At 42.5% G+C, this 21,936-nt stretch overlaps 2 protein-coding genes across 8 annotated transcripts in view; one reads left to right on the plus strand and one right to left on the minus strand.

Moving 5' to 3' along the window:
• LOC132959863 (collagen alpha-1(XVIII) chain-like) overlaps nucleotides 1-18,335 on the plus strand; it is a 36,035-nt gene extending 17,700 nt beyond the window's left edge. For 3 of the 7 annotated variants that reach the window (XM_061033115.1, XM_061033113.1, XM_061033108.1), the window contains exons 2-44: nucleotides 2,484-3,025; nucleotides 4,410-4,493; nucleotides 4,572-4,631; nucleotides 4,797-4,872; nucleotides 5,256-5,315; nucleotides 6,762-6,910; nucleotides 6,992-7,009; nucleotides 7,106-7,312; nucleotides 7,404-7,430; nucleotides 7,521-7,583; nucleotides 7,683-7,766; nucleotides 7,851-7,901; nucleotides 7,980-8,111; nucleotides 8,260-8,313; nucleotides 8,705-8,749; nucleotides 8,878-8,940; nucleotides 9,310-9,441; nucleotides 9,788-9,844; nucleotides 9,937-9,963; nucleotides 10,087-10,185; nucleotides 10,309-10,344; nucleotides 10,934-11,017; nucleotides 11,172-11,204; nucleotides 11,322-11,351; nucleotides 11,448-11,507; nucleotides 11,982-12,059; nucleotides 12,194-12,229; nucleotides 12,321-12,374; nucleotides 12,493-12,570; nucleotides 12,695-12,760; nucleotides 12,932-12,962; nucleotides 13,242-13,295; nucleotides 13,386-13,417; nucleotides 13,518-13,637; nucleotides 13,724-13,871; nucleotides 13,955-14,019; nucleotides 14,109-14,237; nucleotides 14,338-14,370; nucleotides 14,454-14,882; nucleotides 15,397-15,594; nucleotides 15,730-15,839; nucleotides 15,978-17,614; nucleotides 18,194-18,335. In XM_061033115.1, the coding sequence (XP_060889098.1) occupies nucleotides 2,484-3,025; nucleotides 4,410-4,493; nucleotides 4,572-4,631; nucleotides 4,797-4,872; nucleotides 5,256-5,315; nucleotides 6,762-6,910; nucleotides 6,992-7,009; nucleotides 7,106-7,312; nucleotides 7,404-7,430; nucleotides 7,521-7,583; nucleotides 7,683-7,766; nucleotides 7,851-7,901; nucleotides 7,980-8,111; nucleotides 8,260-8,313; nucleotides 8,705-8,749; nucleotides 8,878-8,940; nucleotides 9,310-9,441; nucleotides 9,788-9,844; nucleotides 9,937-9,963; nucleotides 10,087-10,185; nucleotides 10,309-10,344; nucleotides 10,934-11,017; nucleotides 11,172-11,204; nucleotides 11,322-11,351; nucleotides 11,448-11,507; nucleotides 11,982-12,059; nucleotides 12,194-12,229; nucleotides 12,321-12,374; nucleotides 12,493-12,570; nucleotides 12,695-12,760; nucleotides 12,932-12,962; nucleotides 13,242-13,295; nucleotides 13,386-13,417; nucleotides 13,518-13,637; nucleotides 13,724-13,871; nucleotides 13,955-14,019; nucleotides 14,109-14,237; nucleotides 14,338-14,370; nucleotides 14,454-14,882; nucleotides 15,397-15,594; nucleotides 15,730-15,839; nucleotides 15,978-16,188 (4,145 nt within the window). In that variant the 3' untranslated portion in view covers nucleotides 16,189-17,614; nucleotides 18,194-18,335. Of the gene's footprint in view, nucleotides 1-2,483; nucleotides 3,026-4,409; nucleotides 4,494-4,571; nucleotides 4,632-4,796; nucleotides 4,873-5,255; nucleotides 5,316-6,761; nucleotides 6,911-6,991; nucleotides 7,010-7,105; nucleotides 7,313-7,403; nucleotides 7,431-7,520; nucleotides 7,584-7,682; nucleotides 7,767-7,850; nucleotides 7,902-7,979; nucleotides 8,112-8,259; nucleotides 8,314-8,704; nucleotides 8,750-8,877; nucleotides 8,941-9,309; nucleotides 9,442-9,787; nucleotides 9,845-9,936; nucleotides 9,964-10,086; nucleotides 10,186-10,308; nucleotides 10,345-10,933; nucleotides 11,018-11,171; nucleotides 11,205-11,321; nucleotides 11,352-11,447; nucleotides 11,508-11,981; nucleotides 12,060-12,193; nucleotides 12,230-12,320; nucleotides 12,375-12,492; nucleotides 12,575-12,694; nucleotides 12,761-12,931; nucleotides 12,963-13,241; nucleotides 13,296-13,385; nucleotides 13,418-13,517; nucleotides 13,638-13,723; nucleotides 13,872-13,954; nucleotides 14,020-14,108; nucleotides 14,238-14,337; nucleotides 14,371-14,453; nucleotides 14,883-15,396; nucleotides 15,595-15,729; nucleotides 15,840-15,977; nucleotides 17,615-18,193 lie in introns of all 7 variants that reach the window. The other 4 variants (XM_061033109.1, XM_061033110.1, XM_061033112.1 and 1 more) reach the window with 4 other exon arrangements.
• A 78-nt stretch (nucleotides 18,336-18,413) lies between these two features.
• Nucleotides 18,414-21,435, minus strand: LOC132959865 (PI-PLC X domain-containing protein 1-like). Its single transcript, XM_061033116.1, has 7 exons — nucleotides 21,172-21,435; nucleotides 20,836-20,972; nucleotides 20,214-20,339; nucleotides 19,873-20,028; nucleotides 19,655-19,767; nucleotides 19,475-19,545; nucleotides 18,414-19,097 (listed from the first exon to the last, which is right to left on the minus strand). Exons 1-7 carry the CDS (start codon nucleotides 21,290-21,292, stop codon nucleotides 18,805-18,807), a joined length of 1,017 nt encoding a protein of 338 aa, XP_060889099.1. The 5' UTR covers nucleotides 21,293-21,435; the 3' UTR covers nucleotides 18,414-18,804.
• Nucleotides 21,436-21,936: the final 501 nt, after the last annotated feature.

Raw genomic sequence — 21,936 nt, forward strand, 5'->3', positions numbered from 1 at the left:
AAGCAGCTGATCCCTGACTCAAAGGAAGCTTTAAACAGACATGCATTCATTTTTTTTTTCACTTAGTTCATCATGTGCTGCTTAGACCAAAGCAAAGGGTATTAGGTACAGGTGAGAGGTTGACTTTTCATTTCGCTCTAGTGCAGGAAAGTAGAAGACACGATGGAGGTTTGTCAATGAGCCCTGCAAACCTCCTGAGCTCCTGTCAGCCTCTGAACTGTCCAGATGATAGAAAGAGTCCTGCACACACCGTCAGCCCCATAAATGGTGTCATGTTGTTGTTTTTGGACTAAACTATTTGATCAGATTAACACATGTTAGTCAGTTAGTGGATTGAAGACATGCTGATTGGCTCTTTAAGTCACCTGCAGACACGGAGAGGCTAGCTTCCCCACTTGTTTCCAGTCTTTGTCATAAGCTAAGCTAACCAGCTGCAGTTTAAAAACCCTTTACGTTGTCGGGTCTTTGAAAACCTGTGGAGCAGCTTCTCATGATTCACTAAACTCCTTCATTTTATTCTGATTTTATTCTGACAAAAGGAGCATTGACTTGAGCTCTCAGTTGATTTAAAAACCTTTCTAACCATTTTATCAACATATCAGTGGATTAGCTCAAGGAAATATAAGTGTTATTAATGTTTATTTACTTTAAGAGGTGCAAATAGGTGAAATTATTAAGAGACTAATTATGAAAATGTCTAAAAATATATGTTTTACCTTTTTTCTTCTTGTGCATTTTGGTTCACAGCAAAAACTACCCTCAGAGTCTACGCCTGAGATCGTAGCTCTGATAAAGACATGACAAAGTGTGTGTACTCTTACATAATGCTTGTGTGACTGGTATGGAAGAATAAGCAGGCATTATTCTTGTTCATGGGAGCTTTTAGCTGTGACTGGTGGGAGAGCTGTGCTCGGACTGGACAGCTTCCAGATGTGAATGTGTGTGTCTGAAGCGAAACAGGACCTGGCTGCAGAAAATTCACATGCTGGTACAAATAAGAAAGTTTCCTTTCGTCATTTATCATTTCAAAAATTGAGTCCTGCACTCATAATCACACCCACCTGACCTGTGCAACAGCTGCAGCAGCTGTGACACTGTGAGATTAACCAATAGCAGGTGCCCTCAGTGGGAAGTTGACCACCCGGCGAGTCCCGTCCGAGCTCCAATTGGATGAAATCCCACAAGATCCGGACTTGAGCTGTAGCTGCTGAGCACTTTGAGACAACATAACACACCCTTCACGCAACAAGGACTGTGGAAATGAAGTGTTTGTGTGTGTGGGAACATGTGTTCAGGATTAGTTCCTGCCATGCTGGGCTGCTGAGTGCAGATGTGCTGTACGTTACGAGCTGGTTGGGCCAGCGGTAACTTGGCATGGCAGGGTGCTACACGAGGAACTGTTACTTTGCTCTCAGCAGGTGGAAAGAACGCTGTGAACTTAGTTTAAAGATAAACTGGTAACTTTAGTAGCTCTGTGTCATAGCCTCGAGTTATCCTGGGTTTTGGATACATTAGAGAGCATGTTCAGGTTCACGGTTTGGATCAACGTTGAATCATCAAAGATGACGAAACACAGTGGACTGAATGTCTGTTTCAATGGCTTTCCACTCATACATTATTAGTTAGTTATGGTATTAATTAAACACAGACACGTCCCCACATTGAGCTCAGGCTTTTGTGAGCTTTTGTCAAGAGTTGCTGTTTACTTTGTGTGACTGAACACTTAAGAAACTCGGGAATCCCCGGCAAAAAACTCTGACCTCTGTGACCTCATAATACACAAATATTACTTTTTTTTTATGACTCCATTAATCTGTGGTTGATGGGCCATCCTCAGGAGACGAAGAGTGGAAGTGTCCACACTGTCCACAAGACAAAAAAGTGTTTTCCCTTGTGGTGTCGATTCATGAGAATATCAGTTTGAGTCTAAAGGTTTCTTCTCCTTCCCTTTGGACTCTTTCACTGTATGGGAACTAAAGTATCAGCATCCCCCCCCCATTCATTTGACCTCCAGTTTCACAGGCACAGTGGTGTAAAATTAGAATTCAGTTAGCCAAGTTTTTTTTCCATATAGTTAATATGTGATTTGCTGATTGTTTCTGTGCTTTTTAACCGACTGTCTTTGGAACTGATGCTGCCTTCAAGGGTATGATTACAGCTGTACAGCACTCTTCATCTCTTTTGAGGGTTTTAACCAGTTTTGTCGAACAATCAAAACACTGTTTTTGGGTGATGTGATGTACAAATGGAATCCAGTAAATTTCAATTCAATATATATAACCTGGCTTTAAAAAACTGTTTGACAATTGAAGGATCACTCAGACGTTATTTGTCCCCTATGCGCGCTAAGTTTCCGTTTTACAGAAGCTCTTGAAGGCAGCACTTGTTAAATTTCTTTTTAAATCCTATCCGTTAACTTTCTCCCTCTAACTCTTATTCCTCTCTCTCTCTCTCTCTCTCTCTCTCTCTCTCTCTCTCTGCAGAAGAGAGCGGCGTCTCTTTGCTTCAGCTGATCGGAGACCCTCCGCCTGATGCGATCTCCAGGGTCTACGGACCGAGGGGGGGGGCCTCCTATGTCTTCACCCCGGGCGCCGTGTCGGGCCAGCCGGCTCTGGCCCACATCCCTAACCCTTTCCATCGCCACTTCTCCCTCGTCTTCCATATCAAACCTTCTTCACCGGCCGGCTCCGTCCTCTTCTCCATCACAGACGGGACTCAGAAGATCATGTACGTCGGCGTGAAGCTCAGCGCCGTGCGCGCCCAACGTCAGAAGGTGCAGTTCTTCTACACTGAGCCCGACTCTGACGCTTCGTACGAGGCGGCCAGCTTTGAGGTGCCGAGCATGGTGGGAACATGGACCCGCTTCTCGCTGTCTGTCTTTGAGGAGACGGTAACTTTCTACCAGGGCTGTGACTCCGAGCCGCAGGTGGTGAAGTTCGAGCGCTCACCGGATCCTATGGAGCTGGACCCGGGGGCGGGGATCTTTGTAGGTCAGGCAGGAGGAGCCGATGCTGACAAGTTCCAGGTACTGTGAACATTTTAAAATAAAGGTACAAATATTATAAAGAGTAAGCTCCAGTACAAAAACAATCAGGATCCAAAGTCACCACAAAGATTTGAACCTTTGAAAAGGACTTTGGGGACATTTTGCCAAAATAGGAAGTTCTTATATGATCATTATATGTGTACCTTTAGCGCTTGTCAGCTCCAATGACCCTCCCCTCTATTCATATTTATAGTTTTATGTGTTTCAACTCTGAATGTCGATCCTCCAAAGAAAGAATTCAACAAATGTCTGAAAACGCAGCTCAGACGTGCCGCCATATTTCTCCACATTTGGAGGACCGAACTTCTCATCGTCATCAGCTAATAAAATGGAGAATCCCCAAATGTGTGGATAATATGAGAGGAGTATTTGGAAACTGATAGATGGTATCAGGGAAAAGAAGGCTTTAAGGATAAGTGCGCTTTCCCCCTTCAAAGCTCGTGTGGCGGTCACATGTGGTCGCCCGGGTCACTGGCTGGGTGCTCTCTAAAGGTCAGAGGTTTAAGGTGAGAGGGGAGCTGAAGTAATAGATTTACTCGAAAAGAGGATGCTTAATTCTGTCCTTCCGGTTGCCTGTGACCCCGCCACAAAACCTAGCGCTGTGAGGTGCCGCAGGGAGATATTAAAAATCAGACAAATGACCCTCTCCCACACCTGCTCCTTTAGCACACAGTGTATTACTCTGACTTTTCCAGCTCCCGTGGGTGACATTCAGCGCAGGATTCATTGCTGTTTCTTTGTTCATTTGTGTCAGAAATGTGATGCGCAAACATCTCTTCAGCACTTGAGCATTTCCTCTGGTGGAACCCCGGAGTTTAGTGTCTGAAAGATGGACCGTTCTTCCAGATTCTGGACGTTGAAATATAAATATAAATGAAAGTCTCTCATCTGTGGAAGTCATTACTGCTTGTGGTCATTACTCCTAAAGGAATGTCTCCTTTTCTCTGAATTACTGCTCTTGTGTTTGTCAGAATACTTTAATAATAAATGATGTATTTTCTATCATATTAGTAGATAGATGTTTGCATTCTCCAAAGAACAACTACAACATCATTAGTTAGAAAGGAGCGGTGGAGGAGTGCAGCCATTCTTTCTCTACATACTATCCAGATTTCTCTCTGTCTTTATTGATCATTTAATTGAATGATCATTTGTATTTTAATGTGAATATTCTCACTTTTCAAGCATGTCATCATCGGCTTTACTCCACACGATCTATCTTTCTGAACACTGACTTTCCTCTCACACTTTGTACGTAGTTAGAGAACTTTGCAGAAGCCGAAATCATGAACGATTGCGCACAAATGTTTTCCTTCACGGTGAAATAAAACTCATTCGGTTTGTGTGTTTGTGTATTTTTTAGGGTGAGATCTCCGACTTCAAACTGGTTGGAAACCCTCGAGCAGCCGAGCGCTTGTGCGAGGACGAGGATGACGAGGACTTTGCTGTACGTATTATATCTTAAGTATTGAAAATGTTGGCGTCCCCGAATGTGAATTTGGTGCAACATTTCTGTCTCTTGCAGGCGTCTGGTGACTTTGGCAGCGGTGATGGGGAGAGGAGACGGACGGGACACACTGTGAAGGTCAACACGCTCCTTACTGTTTCTATAAGTGTTCATCCTAAGCAACCTTAATAACTAAAGTGAACAAGGAAATAAATGGAAACATCTGTAGGCATTAAAGATTACATCAGGTTTGATGTCTGCACAAATCTAAACCTTTATTGTTCTTTTTTTTTAAATTTCCAGACCACCCCGGCCTCCCTCCGCCCCGTACCTGCACCCCCTCTGATATCGTCAAAGGGAAGCAGAGTCAAAGAAACAGGTAAAAAAAAATAAAGCAACCCAGCAGCTACTATGCCGCTCTGCACAGTACACACAAACTGAAAGGAGTAGAATCACACAGGAGCTGCTGCCAAAGAAACGTCCTATAGATCGACTTCGCTTTTATGCAGAAGTATGTGCATCAAGTTGCCTGTCTGGACCTGAGAGGGAGGGGAATTTCCCTGCAGGGTTTAATCAAAACTGTGGGGTTTTAGACGCTCTAGCTCCCCCTGGTGGTTGGTTAGGATACTTTTTGAGCTTTTAGAAAACTGTGGGTAAAGAGACTCATGTTTGACTTAGATTCTTACTTAAACAAATGCCAACACGTGCTTCCTGTCACAGCAGGTAAAGTTGTGTTTGTGTTGCGCCTGTGTTGAATTTTAGACGCCAGGTTTCGGCAGGAGTCGGTGGACCAGAGTCGGTCTGGACAAGATGGCTCCAGAGGTGGGTCACAGCCTTGCTGCAGATTAAGATTAGGATCGTGTCCTAATCAACATGAGGCCATCCTATCGCAGGATAGAATGAGCGCGTGGCGTCTGGTGACTTGGTTTTTCATTATGTTGGAACATGTCGTTGTTCCGCTGCATGACAACATGAGCGTCAAGGTGTGGGAGTTGGTTTGTGGTTTTTTGAGGGGATTCGGATTTTACTGGAATCTGTGAATGTGCATGTTTTAATCAAAAATGCGTTGATTTTTTAAGCTCTTTGTGGTTTTACGTTGAATATTTCGTAACATGTTTTCAATCAAATAACCCAAGAAAAGAAGAAGAGTGTTTTAAACTATGATGTTTCTTTCTGTTGGTGGACAGGAGATCTTAATGAGAAGCATAACCCTTAAAGACAGGGACCCGAGTGAGATGTTTTTAGTTTGCAATGAATGATGGAGGAATGAAAATATAACAAATAAGAACACAAGCTGTTAACAAAGGGTCAAATGTATTATGATAATCTCAAGTGCAAAGAGATGGTCAAATAAAGTGACAGCTGCACTGCATGATATAAAATAATGGTTCTGATCTTCCTGCGAGGGGTAAAAACAAAAAGATGGAAAGAAGAACCTCAAGTACGTGAAATTGTCTTCCAGTAAAGACGCGTTTGACTAGTTCAACGTGTTCTCTTGATGTTTGGAGTCATTAAACATCATAAAGAACAAAATGAAGACATTCAAATGCACATGATAAGTTAGAATATAAAAGTGAATCTGTAAGAAAGAAGACAGTGTGATAACTGATACAATAGCAATAAGCTCCACCAGGTGGCGTTAGACTACAGAGAGAAACATTTTAAACCACACATCCACCACCCACTCTCTCCCGTGATCTGTTTTGTCTTTTGCATTGGGTGCTTCTTCTACTTTTTTTTGTAACTTTATTCAAATGTGTTGTGTGTTTAACATTTGTAAGTTTCATGCTGACGGGGTTTTGGGATTTGAATGTTTATCACCTGACTGATCAGTTTAATGTAATTTTACAGTTGAATTGATGCTTAATAGTTTGAGAATTAAGAAAAAAATAGAAGATGGTTTATGCATGTGTCTAATTTCCAGGATTTTATGGATTAATATCCTTTGTTTTTGGTCATTCTACTTCCAAATGTTCTGAATAATGATCAAAATATCTACATTATACGTTTGTTACTTTGTAGCACTTGTGTCTAAAGGCTGGTTTACATTAAAATAACAATATATCAACATTTATTTTTACAATCCAACATTCTTTTTTAAATGTTTTTAATGCATACAACGTGTGGTCAGAATGTGTATTTTGGTTTTAGCATGCATTGTGGGATTCTCGGCATGATGTTTTTAAACTTAGCTCATAAAAAAAGATGCTCTCACAGTCCGTTTGTTTGCCTCTTTCATCTAACTCCCCTCTTGTGCAACCTCTTCAGGTGCCGGCGGTGCTAAAGGAGAGAAAGGTGACAGAGGAGAGACAGGTTTGAGGGGTGACACGGGCCCTACAGGACCGAAGGGAGAGCCAGGCTCCAGCTCTGGCTCTGGTTCTGGTTCGTCGTCTCAGGGTGGAGACCGAGGACACAAGGTAAAACGTCCCTCTGTGCTGCTAAGTGTATGAATGATCTGCTTTAACTACTTGAACTTAATAAGTGTCTTCTTGTTTCAGGGAGAAAAAGGTGTAAAGGTATGTTCACTGTGCTCAGTTTTATTCATTCAACAAAAGATTCTTCTGTAATAATCAGAATTGAGCTGAGCATCATGTTTCTGTTTTCATCACCAGGGTAACTCTGGCTTCGGTTACTCCGGTAACAAAGGTGAACGTGGGGATCCGGGGCCTCCTGGGCCCCCTGGCCCTGCTGGACCTGCAGCTGAGGTGGTTCGACTCGGGGACGGCTCTGTTGTGCAGCAGGTCTCTGGACCTCAAGGACCGTCTGGGCCACCTGGGTCAAACGGATCTCCTGGACCCGCAGGAACTGACGGAGAGCCTGTGAGTGCAGAGAGAAGACTTTTATATTTTTATGACATTATTGATTCTTTTTTTAGATTAACATCATCACTGATTGCTTTTTATCTTTCAGGGTGATCCAGGAGAGGATGGAAAAACTGTACGCCTCTTTCTCTTATTAAGCAGTTTAATATTAAAACAGATGATTAAAAAAACAACCCCTTTAAATTCTTCTTTTCTTTTCTTTCAGGGTCCAGCAGGGCCACCAGGTTTCCCAGGAACTCCAGGAAGTCCTGGTACCAAAGGCCAAAAGGTTTCAATGAAATCAGATCAGTGGATGAATGATATTTTTTGACTGGTGTTTTATAATGTAATATTATTTATTTAGAATGACACTGTATGATATTTTCAGGGTGAGCGTGGAGACGGTGAACCTGGACTCAGAGGCCCCCCAGGTCCTCCAGGACTTCCAGGATCTGGCAATGGCGACCGCCCGGTACGTCCACACTTCATGTATGTTTTAGTTTTCATTGATTCAAAGCTGCTTGTTACTGTTTTTCATAGATTTTTGTTTTGATAGACGTTCGTGGACATGGAGGGCTCAGGATATCCAGACTTGGAAAGGTTTCGGGTACGTTGATAATTCAGCATGTTGTTTTTTTTCCCCAACTCAGAATATTTTTATACAACTTTCTGATTTGTTATCCAGGGTGCTCGTGGTCCCCCGGGCCTCCCAGGTCCTCCTGGAATTCCTGGGACTTCAGTCGCTCTGGGAGCCAACGGTCCAGTAGCTTTTGGACCTCCAGGACCACCAGGAGTAGACGGAGTCCCTGGTCTACCAGTGAGCATTTAAAGTTGACGTGATGTTGAAACAATTTCATTATTCAGTTTACTGTTTGCTCTAAGAGTGCAACATGCGCTGCCTGATTCACTGTTCTCATCACATATTCAACTTTTAATATTTCTGCATGTCCTGTGTGCTGTTTCAGGGCCCCCCTGGTCCTCCAGGTAGACCAGGTACACCTGGACCTAGCGGAACAAAGGTGAGTACAAAGGGCGATGAATAGTTCTCAAAGTTTGCACATAAAACCCAATAAGGTTGACTTCAACGTGAACTTTGAAAATGTTTGTAAATCCTGCCTTTAAAAGTATTCCATCGAGTCTTCGGCCATGCTAACACCTCTGTGAGTGTTGCTTTGGGCTACATGCTAACGTTAGCCTTCTGTCACGCTCACAGTAGCAATTCTGTTCTATTCAAATTTTCTGAAGACAATAATCGCTCAAGATAGTATTCAATTAGAAAAGTGGAAGATTGTTAAAGTCCTCAGCAGTTTTTCTCTGTAGGTCTGTACAAAGTTTCATCAGAATCAATCCACTGCTACTTCAAAGAGTCAGTGAGTTGGGCTGCTCGCTCTTAAATGTCTTTCTCTCCAGGGTGACGGCGGGGAGCTCGGTCTTCCAGGAGCAGCTGGAGAAAAGGTGAGATAAGTCAAGTCGTGAATGTTTTGATCGAGGTTCGCTTTTGTGTTTACATTTCAAATTAAGGCATATTTGTGGCGGGTGTATCCGGATAGATTCTGTCCTCCATGTTTGTTGCTTTTCTCTAGCAAGACTCCCAAGACTCCAACCCTTTCACCTACCTCTTCTCTTACTTTGCTCCGTCCTCTACGGTGTGTAATGGGCACAGGTACTGGGGGGGCGGGTCTCTCTTTTGGTGATTTGTTTCCTCTTTTCTAGTTTTCATTTCCTGTTTTTTCATCCATTCAGTTCCTAATCCACATCCTTCTTGTTTTATTTTCTTAACCCGTCAGTAGTATGAGGAGAATAACTTTAGTGTTTTCCAAGCAGGACATCAAACTGAATCACTGACTTTTTGGACTAACCTTAAGTTTTCATGGTCTTCACCTCTCCTGCTCGCCATCTTTAGCTGCATCAGTCTTTTCATTCATCACTTTGCTGCAGTTTTATTAACAGGAATGTCTAACAGTCCTTATTCAGTCGAAGTCACAATAAACACTGACATGTTCTTCTCACCTCAGGGTGCTCAGGGTGACGCAGGTAGAACAGGTACATCTGGGCAGACTGGGCTTGCAGGGCTTCCAGGTCCCATGGGACCAGTTGGACCCCCAGGACCCCCTGGACCTCCTGGGCCACCGCACCGCTTTGGCTTTGTGAGTAGAGATTACATTCAGGTGCATTCAAACTCTGCGCTGTAGGTCACTGAGATGACTTTGTGTTGACAGTGAACGCAGCGTTAGGGAAATGACACAAAGTGTTAAAGTTGTTTTTAAAAAACAACTGGATTCCCTGTATAAAGACATTAAAATGCAGCTTATAGTCATATTCAAACTTAGAGAACATTTAGAGACATCAGTCCTTGAATGACACGTTTATATTTATAATGAGAACATTTAAATATCTTGCAAACCTGAATTCACTCTCATTTCATCCAAATCAGAAGACTAAAACAATGTAATGCAGGAAACCTGTCTCATGTTTTGCTTTCTTTTCTTCCAGGGTAACGAGGTTGGATTTGAGGGGGGCAATGGCTTACCTGGCCCACCTGGACCACAGGTACCCCATCATCTATCCCATCATCTATATATTACACCTGTTACCTTGTTGCTACAGTCGATGACTGACCTCATTTCTGTTCTGTCGTTCAGGGTCCAGCTGGTATTCCTGGTCTACCTGTAAGTACCACACAGTCGGCCTGTCTTTGCATTGTTTCAATAAAGTTTCAAACTTACATTTTTTTCTATTTCTTCAGCCTCAGTCCTGATTTCAGTGTTAGCAATGTTTGTTATGGTTTTCAGGGTAAGCCAGGACTGCCAGGTATCCATGGAAACAAAGGATCAGAGGGACTACGAGGACCTCCTGGGATACCGGGACTCGATGGGTTCTCTGGACAGCCCGTAAGAAACCAGATACATCTTAGGATTTGAGTTTCTTTTGTATAACTTAAATACATAAATGAAATCCCCAACTCATTTGTACGAGCGTTCATGACTGCTTTCTGTGTCGTTGTGTTTTTTTAGGGTCTAAAGGGAGACCGAGGAGAGAGAGGAGATCCGGTGAGTCTTGTGAATGTTAAAATACTGATATTTGCTTATAAGAATTAGACAAAAAGATAGACAGCTGATCTGATGGGAATGCTGTGTAGGTCTTTTTTTCTAAACAACATTATTTAAAAAATCTAAATTGAACTCTGCTTCTTCTTCTGGGTTCAATGAATATCTGTGGAAAAATGTATTTGTCATCCGTTCAATACTTGTGAGACATTGAACTTGTAACCATGAATATAAAACCTTATGGTGGAACTAAAGGAAAAATGTCATCAGTAAAGCCATCAGGGTTCAACCTCTGGGGAACATGACTTTTCAAACATCACATTTTAGTGACTAACTTAGTCATCTTTGAGATATTTATCCCAAAACTGTATCTAAACCAGGTGGGAGCCCTCAAAGAAAAGTCCATCTTGTAATCTAATTCACTAGGGTTCATCCTCCAGGGATCATGAATAGAATAGACAAAATGGTTAACAAATACAAATGGAATTGTTGTATTGGGATCTTTTCAAAGAATATATTTAGAATCAGAACAGATATGTCGTGTAACAGAGAGTCCTCTGTTAGAAATGTTGCCTTAATTTGTGTTTTTAAGGGTTTGCCAGGACGAGAGGGTGGGCTACCTGGACCTCCGGGGCCTCCTGGACCTCCAGGACAAGTCACCCAGCAGACCTCAGATGTGAGTTCTAAGAAGACAAAATATGCCTGCCATGCCATCACTAAGTCACTCGTTTGGATTGAGTTTGAGCACGCACTCATGTTCACTAACCGTCACTGCCTGCAGAATGTTTGTTCACCTGCGCACTAACTGACCTAACTTTGTCTTGCTGTAGTATAATGACGTTTATTGGAGCGAAGGGTGGCAGGTGAGTCCTCCCAGAAGTAACCTCGTCATAAACCTCACTAAACTCTTAAGATATTAGAACACTTGTACACAATATATGTTTCTTCTCTTTACAAGTTTTTTACTCTCTCTCCTGCAGGGTGGACAGCCAGGCCGAGCAGGATTCCCAGTAAGTACCGCTTTCATCAGAGCTTAGTCCTGTCTGGAAAAGACCGATTAATATGATAGAAATAAAGATGGTTAATATATTGGTGTTTTTATTTAGGGGCCCTCCGGACCAAAGGGAGATAAAGGAGACTCAGGTCCTCCAGGATATGCACCTCAAGTAAGATCATCTGGATTTGAAATCATTATTTTGCAATTTACACATTACAAATCGGAGTGGCTGTGCTCAGGGGTAGAGTCGATCGTCTCTCAACCAGAAGGTGGTGGTTCGATCCCCAGCTCCTGCAGCCACATGTCCCATGTGTCCTTGGGCAAGACTCTTAACCCCAAGGTGCTCCCGCTGCTTCGTCGTTGGCGTATGAATGTGTATGATCGTTGCTGAAATTGAAACCTGATAACTTGCCCAGCACTACAACTTAATGAATCATTGTACAAAACTGTTGAAAGTTGAATTGATTTACTGTCCAGGTGTGTCTTAAAAATGCATGAATAGTCAGTAACAGTAGAGTAAAAAGATAAATATTTCTTAATTCATGGTTTTCTGTGCAACAAAACAATGCTATTATCTTTCCCAACAGAGGAAACGCAGCACATGTGTTCAGCTATGTGTTGATTGTGTTTGTTGTGTGCACAGGGGCAGAAAGGAGAGCCGGGTGTCATCATGGGGCCTGATGGGAGACCTCTGTACCTGGGTGGTCTGGCAGGACAGCAGGTAAAAACAACCTTTATGAATTACAAGCACATGTTGTGGGCATGCTTGAACTTTTCAGCCTCTTCAGTTGTATTTATCATTGTTTAAAACGAATGATTATCTGTATTCAAAGTTCCTTATTTTTTCTTTTACAGGGCGAGAGTGGACCTCCTGGCCCTGTGGGACCTCCAGTGCGTACCATGCTTTTATTTTCTCCATTATAAAAATCTAAACTAAACAAGCTAGAGAAATCACATCATCATCATAAACTTGTATTTTCAGGGTCCCCATGGTCCTGGAGGCCAGAAGGGAGAGATTGGGCTTCCAGGGAGACCAGTAAGTGTTTTAAAAACTGATACTAGAAGTCTGTTTCAAACACTTTGAAGCTTTAAACTTGTTCATAAATGATGTGCACTGACTTAAATATCAATCTGAATGTTGTTTTTCATTGTAGGGTCGCCCTGGTCTGAACGGTGCCCGAGGAGAAAAGGGAGATTCTGGCACTGGATCTGGATCTGGATATGCTTACCCTGTGAGTACCACAGACTAAGACTTTTTGTTGAGTCACCAGAGCCTCAAATTCAGCTTCAATTAGCTTCTGCGCTCTAATTTTTAGGTGATAAACTGAAGAAATTAATATTTATTGCATTTTTCAGGGTCCTCCAGGTCCACCAGGCCCCCCTGGACCTCCTGGAGCGTCCGGTCCCTACGACAGGCAAAGTGTGAGTGGAGACCTGAAACATTAACCTCAGTGTAGTGATGTGTTTCTATTGAAAAGGCGTCATGAAAGTGTTTTTATTCACTGGTTTAGTGAGTACTCAGGCTTTACCTTCAGCCTTTAAGTTTTCTTCAATGTTTCTATTTGATGATATAAGTCTTTGTTTTTATTCCAGGGATATGATGATTCCTCCAGGTATTATCCAGGTAAACTCACTTCATGCTGTATTTTAAATTCTCTTAAAAAAGAAAAAAAAAAAGTTGAAAGGAATCAATTCACATTTTTAAAAAAGCAATGATTTGTTTTCTCTCAAAGAGTTGAAGGTGTACCTTTATGTCTGTTCATTCAAATGTAGCGCTACAGCTATTAGCCGCTTGGCCTAGATTAGCATAAAGACTGAAACAGACTGAGGATGAAAGGTGAGTGAACAGGTAAATGTTTGTGTTTAACTGAAGAAGTTGTTTCTGTTCCTCGTTTTGTTTTAGCCGCTAAAGGAGAGAAAGGTGACCAAGGACCACCTGGGACGCTTGAAATTCAAGGTAACTCGACCTGAATGTTTAAAAAGTAAATGGTGTTTTCAGTGTGTGGATACATTTACAGTTTTTCTACCTTCTCTCTCTCTCTCTCAGGCTACGGGTCGCTTGACATTTACACTTTGAGAGTAAGTCTGAACTCTTAACTCTTAGAATCACATGATGACTATTTCTCTAGCTAAATGTTTTTAATGTCTACTGGATATTTCTTGATGCTTATGTGTCCAGAATGAGATGAAAGGGGAAACAGGAAGTCCCGGCTTCAAAGGAGAGAAAGGAGAACCGGCTGGAGGACATTATGACCCCCGTTATGGAGGAAGCGGATTCCCAGGGCTGCCTGGACCTCCTGTGAGATCACATACATTTATAAACATACAGCTTCACTAAATCTAAACAACAAAACCTCATTCCTTTTTTTGTCATTATCCCATCAGGGTCAAAAAGGCGACTCCATCATTGGTCCTCCTGGCCCTCAGGGGCCATCTGGTCCACCAGGAAGAGGCTACGATGGACAACCCGGAGCACCAGGCCCTCCTGGACCACCAGGCGCATCCTTACCTGGGGCTTACAGGGGCACACAGAGTGAGTTATGATACTCTATGATACAGTTTTAAATCTTTCTGTTCAGTCCGAATTGAGCTCATGTAACTCCCATTGATTGACAGCTATCAATATTCCTGGACCACCGGGACCCCCTGGTGCACCTGGAATACCTGGACACTCCACAGGGGTGAGAAATCGCTTTATCCGATAATATATCATGAATACAAACACCACTGTCAAACCTGCACAATGATCATCAGTGTTTTCTGTGTGTAGGTGACCGTTTTGAGGTCTTATGACACCATGACAGCCACCGCTAGAAGACAACCTGAAGGCTCCCTGGTTTACATTTTAGAACAAACTGATCTCTACTTACGGGTCCGAGATGGAGTTCGTCAAGTCCAGGTAAAAGTTGCCCCTCTTGATGTTGATCAATCTGCAGCAGAGTAGTAAAAGTACTTCCTGAGTATATTTACTTCATTGTCTTTGTTGTTTTTTTTTACAGCTTGGAGGCTATATTCCTTTGCCCAGTGAGGATGTAAGTCTAATATATATATTTTTTCCTCTTCAGAATAAATAATGTCACTTTTTTAAAATCTGAATCATATTTGTTATTTTCAGCGTAATGAGGTTGCAGCTGTGGAGCCCCCACCTGTCGTCCCCTACTACCCTGACCACCACTCTCACACCGACACCTCTGCTCGCGACGCCCAAAGGCAACCCGAGAGTCCGGTCCACCCCGGCACCGAGCATCTCTCGCATCCGGACCAGCATCACCCGTCCCACCCAGATCCACGCAACCCAACTCACGTCGACCCCAGATACCAGCCTGACGACAGGTATCAGCCCGACCCGCGGTACCCGGCGCCCACTGATCCCAGGTTTCCCAGTTACTCCGACCGGTTAAATCAACCAGACGGCAGGTATTCTGTTCACACCACACAGACCCGTCCTGTGTACCCGGACACTCACCACGCGGTCACTCCTCAGAGGAGACCGGCTCCTCCTGAGCCCCAGACTCCAGTCCACCATCATAACTCAGGTCCAGGGGTAAGAGAGGTTCACTTTTACATCATCATGTCCTTATCTCTGATATATTTACTGATCGATTCGGAGTGTTTCATCTTTATTTAATCTGTATTGTTGTTGCTGAGGTTTTGTAATGTTTCTGTCAATGTACTGTGCAATGCATGTTAATGCTACAGTAACAGTTAGTGGATCTATCAATATGTCTAGTTAACACCTTGTTATCTAGCTAACCTTCTGATTAACATCAGGCTTTCTATCTAGCTTGGCAGCTAACGCTCCAGCTAGTTTTCTATCTACATATCTAAGGTTACCTCACTATCTCTCCATCCATCCTGCTAACCTTCTCCCCAGCCCAAGCAGACTTTCTGGTTAACCATCTCGCTATGCAGTTAGCTGTCCAGCAAACTTTTCCATCCGTCTGTCTCATCGGTCTACCTTGTAACCAAGTTTAAATGACGGGCCGTGCCTCACACGGCAGCGTAAATGAATAGCTCTATTGTCAAATGAAATGGTAACCCTGGAAATGTTTCCGCAGCTCCACCTGATCGCCCTGAACAGCCCTCAGAGCGGCTTCATGAGGGGAATCCGCGGCGCAGACTACATGTGCTTCACTCAGGCTCAGGCCGTCGGGATGAAGGGAACTTTCCGGGCCTTCCTGTCCGCCAAACTCCAGGATCTCCACAGCATCGTCCGCAAGGCAGACAGGGACCGAATGCCGATAGTCAACCTGAAGGTAAGGTTTTTTTAAAAAAAAGCTGCAGCTGTGAAATAAACAACAAATGTACTCTTTGGTTTACTAATAATTTGTTAAACTTAGAACTAGTCTTCACCACACTCTTCTACTTCATATTGTGTGTCTATTTTTCAGGATGAGGTTCTGTTTGACAACTGGGACGCCATCTTCAATAATGGCAGGATGAAGGACAACGTGCCCATCTACTCCTTTGATGGCAGAAACATTATGAGTGACAGCACATGGTAACCCAATGATGTGATCTTTCAAAATAAAATGACAAGATCATTGACATTTTTCTTGTCAAAAAAAGAGAGGTTAGAAAAATCACTCAAAGTTCCTCTGCTCATACCGTCTTCTTTTTTTTTTTTTAAATATCCCAGGCAGGAGAAGATGTTGTGGCACGGGTCGACCAGCGCCGGGCTGCGGCACGTCGACAGCTTCTGCGAGACGTGGCGTGTGGGCGACCAGGCGCTGACCGGCATGGCGTCGTCGCTGCAGAGCGGCAGCCTGCTTCAGCAGAGCTCCAGCAGCTGCTCCAGCTCCTATGTGGTGCTGTGTGTTGAGAACAGCTACGTCCACTCCAGGAGATAGACACACACACACATCAACACACACACACACACACACACACACACACACACACACACACACACACACACGGTGGATGCTTTAATCCACACACACACACGTCTCTGTGTTTGCACCACATGTGGTGATTTGTAAATATGTTTTTTCACATGAATAATGAGTTAATGTTTGTTAGCCCTTCATTTAGGGTGCTTTAGAGAATAATTCCACTAGTTGAAGCAAAGTTAAGCTCAGGTGACGGACGGTAACACACCCTCCAGCAGCCATGTTGGACGTTTCATGACTTATTACCAATTAGAAGCAGGCTGAAAACAGGCTGTGAACTTAAACGCTTTATTTCTTCTCTGTTCTTTCATCGCGCTAATATTCATCCAAATATTCAAATAAGCCTTCCTGGTGTTCGCTAGCAGAGATACCCGTCATTCCAACAAGTCTTTAATTTTTTTTAACAAAATACGTTATGAATCAAAATCAGGACTTCTTATATCAGGGCTCTACTTCATAGAAGGCCGTCTTTAATCTGTCACATTTCTCAGCTAGAAGAAATCTCTCTCTCTCTCTCTCTCTCTCTCTCTCTCTCTATCTCTCTCTCTCTCTCTCTCTCTCTCTCTCTCTCTCTCGAGGGATATACCACAATGATCATGGACTACAACAAGCATTTCATGCTTTCTTCTCCGCCTGCCTGTTTAATCAAAAACATGTCATCTTGAAAACAAACCAGAGGTGCAGCTCAAGTGCCTAAACCATCTTATATGTGCTAATAATGGTCTAATTAAGGTTTCCTGTACCTTTAAAAACCACACTTCCATTTTACAGAGCGTATCAGTCGGCAGTGACATGCATCAAAGACAAGTTTGGATAATAATAAAGCCTTTTCTTTCTGCCGTCAATCAGACATTTCAGCATCCTAAAGCAGCATAAACATGAGTTATCATACGTGAAATGTGTTTTTTTTTTTTTATGACTTCTCTTTTTACACTGATGTTTCCTGTAACCCAAAGCACTTGATTAACCGTTTTTTTTATTTTTCACTTTTGCTACTGTTGTTTTTTTTTTTCTTGGGATGATATTTTCAAATCATTTTTTTAACAATAACAAAGGGATATTTATTTTTTATAAACCGTGCATTTTCTAGTTTAACTATGACGTGTGATAGCAACAGTTCCAAATATAACCAGCTGATATGCAAACCGATGCAACTTAAGGGACAAAGTTTGTGCACGAGCAAATCCAAGTAATGTACAGATTTTTTTTACATAGGAGTCAGCCATATTTGTTTGTCAATGCACTGTTGCTTTTTATATTTGATTTCAAGTTTAGCTTTTTATTCCTAAACAGTGAATGCACTGCAGTCAGGACACACATAGGAGAGCATTTAAACAACCTGCAGTCTGTGGTGTTAACCTACAGTCTGAGGTGTTAACCTACAGTCTGTGGTGTTAACCTACAGTCTGTGGTGTTGACCTACAGTCTGTGGTGTTAACCTGCAGTCTGTGGTGTTGACCTACAGTCTGTGGTGTTGACCTACAGTCTGTGGTGTTGACCTACAGTCTGTGGTGTTGACCTACAGTCTGTGGTGTTGACCTACAGTCTGTGGTGTTAACCTACAGTCTGTGGTGTTAACCTACAGTCTGAGGTGTTAACCTACAGTCTGTGGTTTTAACCTACAGTCTAACCTACAGTCTGTGGTGTTGACCTACAGTCTGAGGTGTTAACCTACAGTCTGTGGTGTTAACCTACAGTCTGAGGTGTTGACCTACAGTCTGTGGTGTTAACCTACAGTCTGAGGTGTTAACCTGCAGTCTGTGGTGTTGACCTACAGTCTGTGGTGTTAACCTACAGTCTGAGGTGTTAACCTACAGTCTGTGGTGTTAACCTACAGTCTGAGGTGTTAACCTACAGTCTGAGGTGTTGACCTACAGTCTGTGGTGTTAACCTACAGTCTGAGGTGTTAACCTACAGTCTGAGGTGTTAACCTGCAGTCTGTGGTGTTAACCTACAGTCTGAGGTGTTAACATATAGTCTCTGGTGTTAACCCAGAGGGGAGAGTAGATTGACAATTTTATTCAGCAGTGCCAAAGTCAAAGCAGTGAGATTTATTATCTGTTATTCTTCTTGTGTCTCATTGAATAAACCAGTGTGGAAATTAGTGTTTGATTGTGGGCTGCTTGTTTGTCGCTGTTCACGAGGTCATTCTGGAACAAGGCTATTCAAAAAGTCAGCAGTCATAATATAGAGAAGTGTTTTTATAGTGAAAGCATAAAGTACAAAATAGCAATACATGTTTTTACACCCTGCATTTTAAAGAAACAAAAATAGTTTGGAAAAAGTTACGATACAGTAGAAAAAACATATTTACAATTAAAACGCAGTCAAGTGTGATTTAGTGCATGCAGAAGATTTGACTAACACATTTAAATGTGAAGATCTAAAAACCAGCCTGTGACTTATTCACAGTTATTCAAGTTAAGTTCAAAGTGCAATAAAAAAAGTTCTCAGTTATAAAATCTTAATCTTTAAGACACTGACAGTAACATTTAGAGAGCCTTGCTCATGTAAACTGAAAAGAAGATAACGTGTGTATGACATTTTGTCTGAGAAACAAAAGGAGACATTGTGTCAACAGGTGATAGAATCCGAGGAAGATGCTGGTGTTCTCCTGAGGAGAGGACGACCATCCAGCAGCTTGTAGTTCAGGCCAATCACAAGTGAGCAGAATTTGCTGACGCCCACAAAGTCGCAGCAGAGGATGTTGACTCCGCCCCCCTCGCGGCCACCTGGCCGCTGCTTGCTCGTCCATTCGAGCAGCAGAGAGAGAGCCCTCACCGTCATCTTCCTCATGCTCTGGAGCGGATGGAGGAGGACGTAGGGAGTGTCCTCTGTCAGGTTCAGACCGCTGACGTAAAAACCGTCTGAAAAAACAACCATTGACAAAAAACTTAAGAGGGAACATTTTATACCAACTATAGATCAAAAATGTTCTTTTTACTGTAACACATTCATCTAAAAGCTAAAACACTGATTGTCTTTAGGAGTTTATACAACACCGTTATAAAATATTCTTAGATATTAAACTAGTCAAAGTTAGTTTCATCCTGACCAAATAGACATTTGAATACATAAAAGTCTTGTACATTTTTGGTATTTGAAGTTGTTTTTGTTGCTAAAATGTTCTGTTTTTCTTCTTTCTGGATGCAGGACATTCTCTGGTTATTTAGTTTATTTCTAGTGTCATAATGCTACTTCCTCTTTGATGACTGAATTAAATACTGTTCACATCGCTCCCTACCTGGTCGGCCTTTGCTCTTTTGGTCCTCCAGGTAGGCGATCACCTTCTTAGGGTCGGGGCTGTCAGCATACCTGGAGACAGAAAGTAACGAGGCGGGGTGATTTCATGTGATCACCTGCTTCTTTTAATACTACTGTAACAGTGTTGAGATAAAATACAGCACCCGCTTGTATTTTTTACCAGTATGGTATCCCGGGCCACAGTTGTGGATGCTGCAGCACCATCTGCTGGTCACCGTAGGAAATAACAACCTGCCAACCTCTGGACCAACAGGAACGTACAGTGGGAGTCTCCTGCATATAATCGGTAAAACTGTAAGTAATGAACTTCCTCTTAACTTTTATATTCACTTCACTAATTCAAATAAAAATGAAAAAGTCCCCCCAAAAAAGTTCTACCTTTGAGGAGCAGAGTTTATTCCCAAACAGCATGATGATGAACTCGACGAGGTTGACGTGATCTTCGTCAGTCAAGGATTCAAAGTGGGAACAGGAAATGATCACAATCTCTTTTGGATGAGCATCCAACCAGGTAGCCAGTTCATCCAGAGCCTCCTACACACGCACACAGACACAAGCGAAAGGTTTTTTATTCAATATATCCTTAGTAATAAATTCTATATTTAAGGTTTTTTCTCTCTTCAGTGTTGTGGATCTTCAGTTCATCGTACATTTAGTTCAAACTTAACAGGGTGTATAATGTTGGGAGGGACTGTTCTCCTGTGCATGTGTTTGTGTACCTTCACAGCCAGCAGTGTGTAGATGCCGTGAGCGAAGAACAACTTGCTGCCTGCTGCCGGCTTCCTGGCGATCCGCAGGTCAAAGAATCGAATGCCGAGATCGCACTGTTCACTGAGGACTGATTGCTGAAAAAGAGGTCGGGATATAATAATAGAAGTTTACAAATACAGAAAACTGTCCAATAATGAATTGCATGGCAAACCATCCATTGCTCCTTTAATTTGGATACCTCGATCCTTTTATTTCTACAATAATGTCCCAATAATGTCAACACAGGGTACAAAATGACGTTCCACTGCGTCGATAAACTCAATAATTGTAATCATAAAGCAGTTACACTCTGACAGGCTGAAACGGTTGATAAACAGTTTGCTCTCATTCAAGCACCTGAGTGTGATCACCTGGAGCCTTAGCTTCATGAGGCTTCACAAAGTGCTCAGAGATGAATTACACACACACACACACACACACACACACACACAAAGGAAGACATGAGGGCATGTTTCACACTTCTTTCCAGTAAATTAAATACTTGGTCATTTAATATCATTGGCAGATCATATCAAACCATAAATCTGCTGCAGAAAATAGGCTGCACCTGTGTGGTCTTGCAGTCTTTACCTGGGTGGTGGCCCAGCGGGACACACAGGGTCGAGTCCAGCAGGGAAACATCCTGTCAATCACTCTGAGGAGGCGGGGCTCTGATTTTAGGACAGGTGATGAGAGGTCCAGACAGAAAGACATGCTGTCGTGACTCCCTGCAGTGAGAGGAGGAGGATAGGTATTGATTTAAATAAACATGAACATATGTGGGAACCCCCTCCTGTAATGTATTTGGAAATGTAATGCAGAAAAAGAGATTTGGGATAAAGGCTAATTTAAACGAAAGTGAAATATAAATACATTGAAAATTGAATACGTGTTGTTAATATTTTTCCCGTTATATTTCCGTGTTACCGGGTACAGCCAGGCTCCACAGCGGGACGTCCAGCAGCTCCTCGGGCAGACGGGACATCCAGTCCGGGTTTCCAGCCGGCTGCTGCCGCTCTCCCTCCTCCATGGCCTTCCTCTGAAACATTTAGCTATTCAAGTCGATCAATTATTCGCTAAATGTTTCATATTTTTCATTTTGGTAGTGTAACATCCTCATTTGATCTCGACTTGTCTCTTAAACGCCGTATGTTTACAAAAGTCTTCCGTGTTTATTTTTATTCTTCTTCGGTGGAGTTTAATGGCGGTTAGCATCCATATTTGGCGCATTATCGCCCCCTAGTGGATTAGATCAGCAGTGCACAAGCTAAAACTTCCCGTTTTAAATAAATAAAACCGAATTAACTGAGCTATGGGAGTTTATATTCGAAATAAAAGCCAAGTAAACAAAGTAAAAACATGGTAATTAACTAGTTTAATACGGGAATGTCATGTCTAGGTCTAATTTAATATAAATAATAAGTCGGCTGATGTCAAAGGAACTCTCGTTGGTGCTATTTTTGGAGACTCTCAACATTGTAAACATGAATATTTAGTGAATGTACATCTTAACTTGTATTAATTTGGTATGCATGACATTTGCCTTGAAATGGTCATCTCTATACTATTCTGGCTTTAACTTGCATAAAGAAATGTAAAAGTTCTAACATAGCAACAGTTTCTCCTTTTATGTCTTCATTTGATTTCTTATACTGTTTTCTGAATAAGGCCAAATATGACAAGTAGACACAG

Source organism: Labrus mixtus, chromosome 24, assembly GCF_963584025.1.
Source record: "Labrus mixtus chromosome 24, fLabMix1.1, whole genome shotgun sequence".
Taxonomy (NCBI): Eukaryota; Metazoa; Chordata; class Actinopteri; order Labriformes; family Labridae; genus Labrus; species Labrus mixtus.

Excerpts from the sequence above, each read along its gene's own strand:
- LOC132959865 (XM_061033116.1), bottom strand. The coding sequence starts at position 21,292 with ATGTTTCAGAGGAAGGCCATGGAGGAGGGAGAGCGGCAGCAGCCGGCT. Across the intron at positions 20,340-20,835 it reads CCCGCTGGGCCACCACCCAG|CAATCAGTCCTCAGTGAACA; the intron begins GTAAAGACTGCA and ends CCTCTTTTTCAG. Across the intron at positions 19,546-19,654 it reads TGGCCCGGGATACCATACTG|GTATGCTGACAGCCCCGACC; the intron begins GTAAAAAATACA and ends TTCTGTCTCCAG.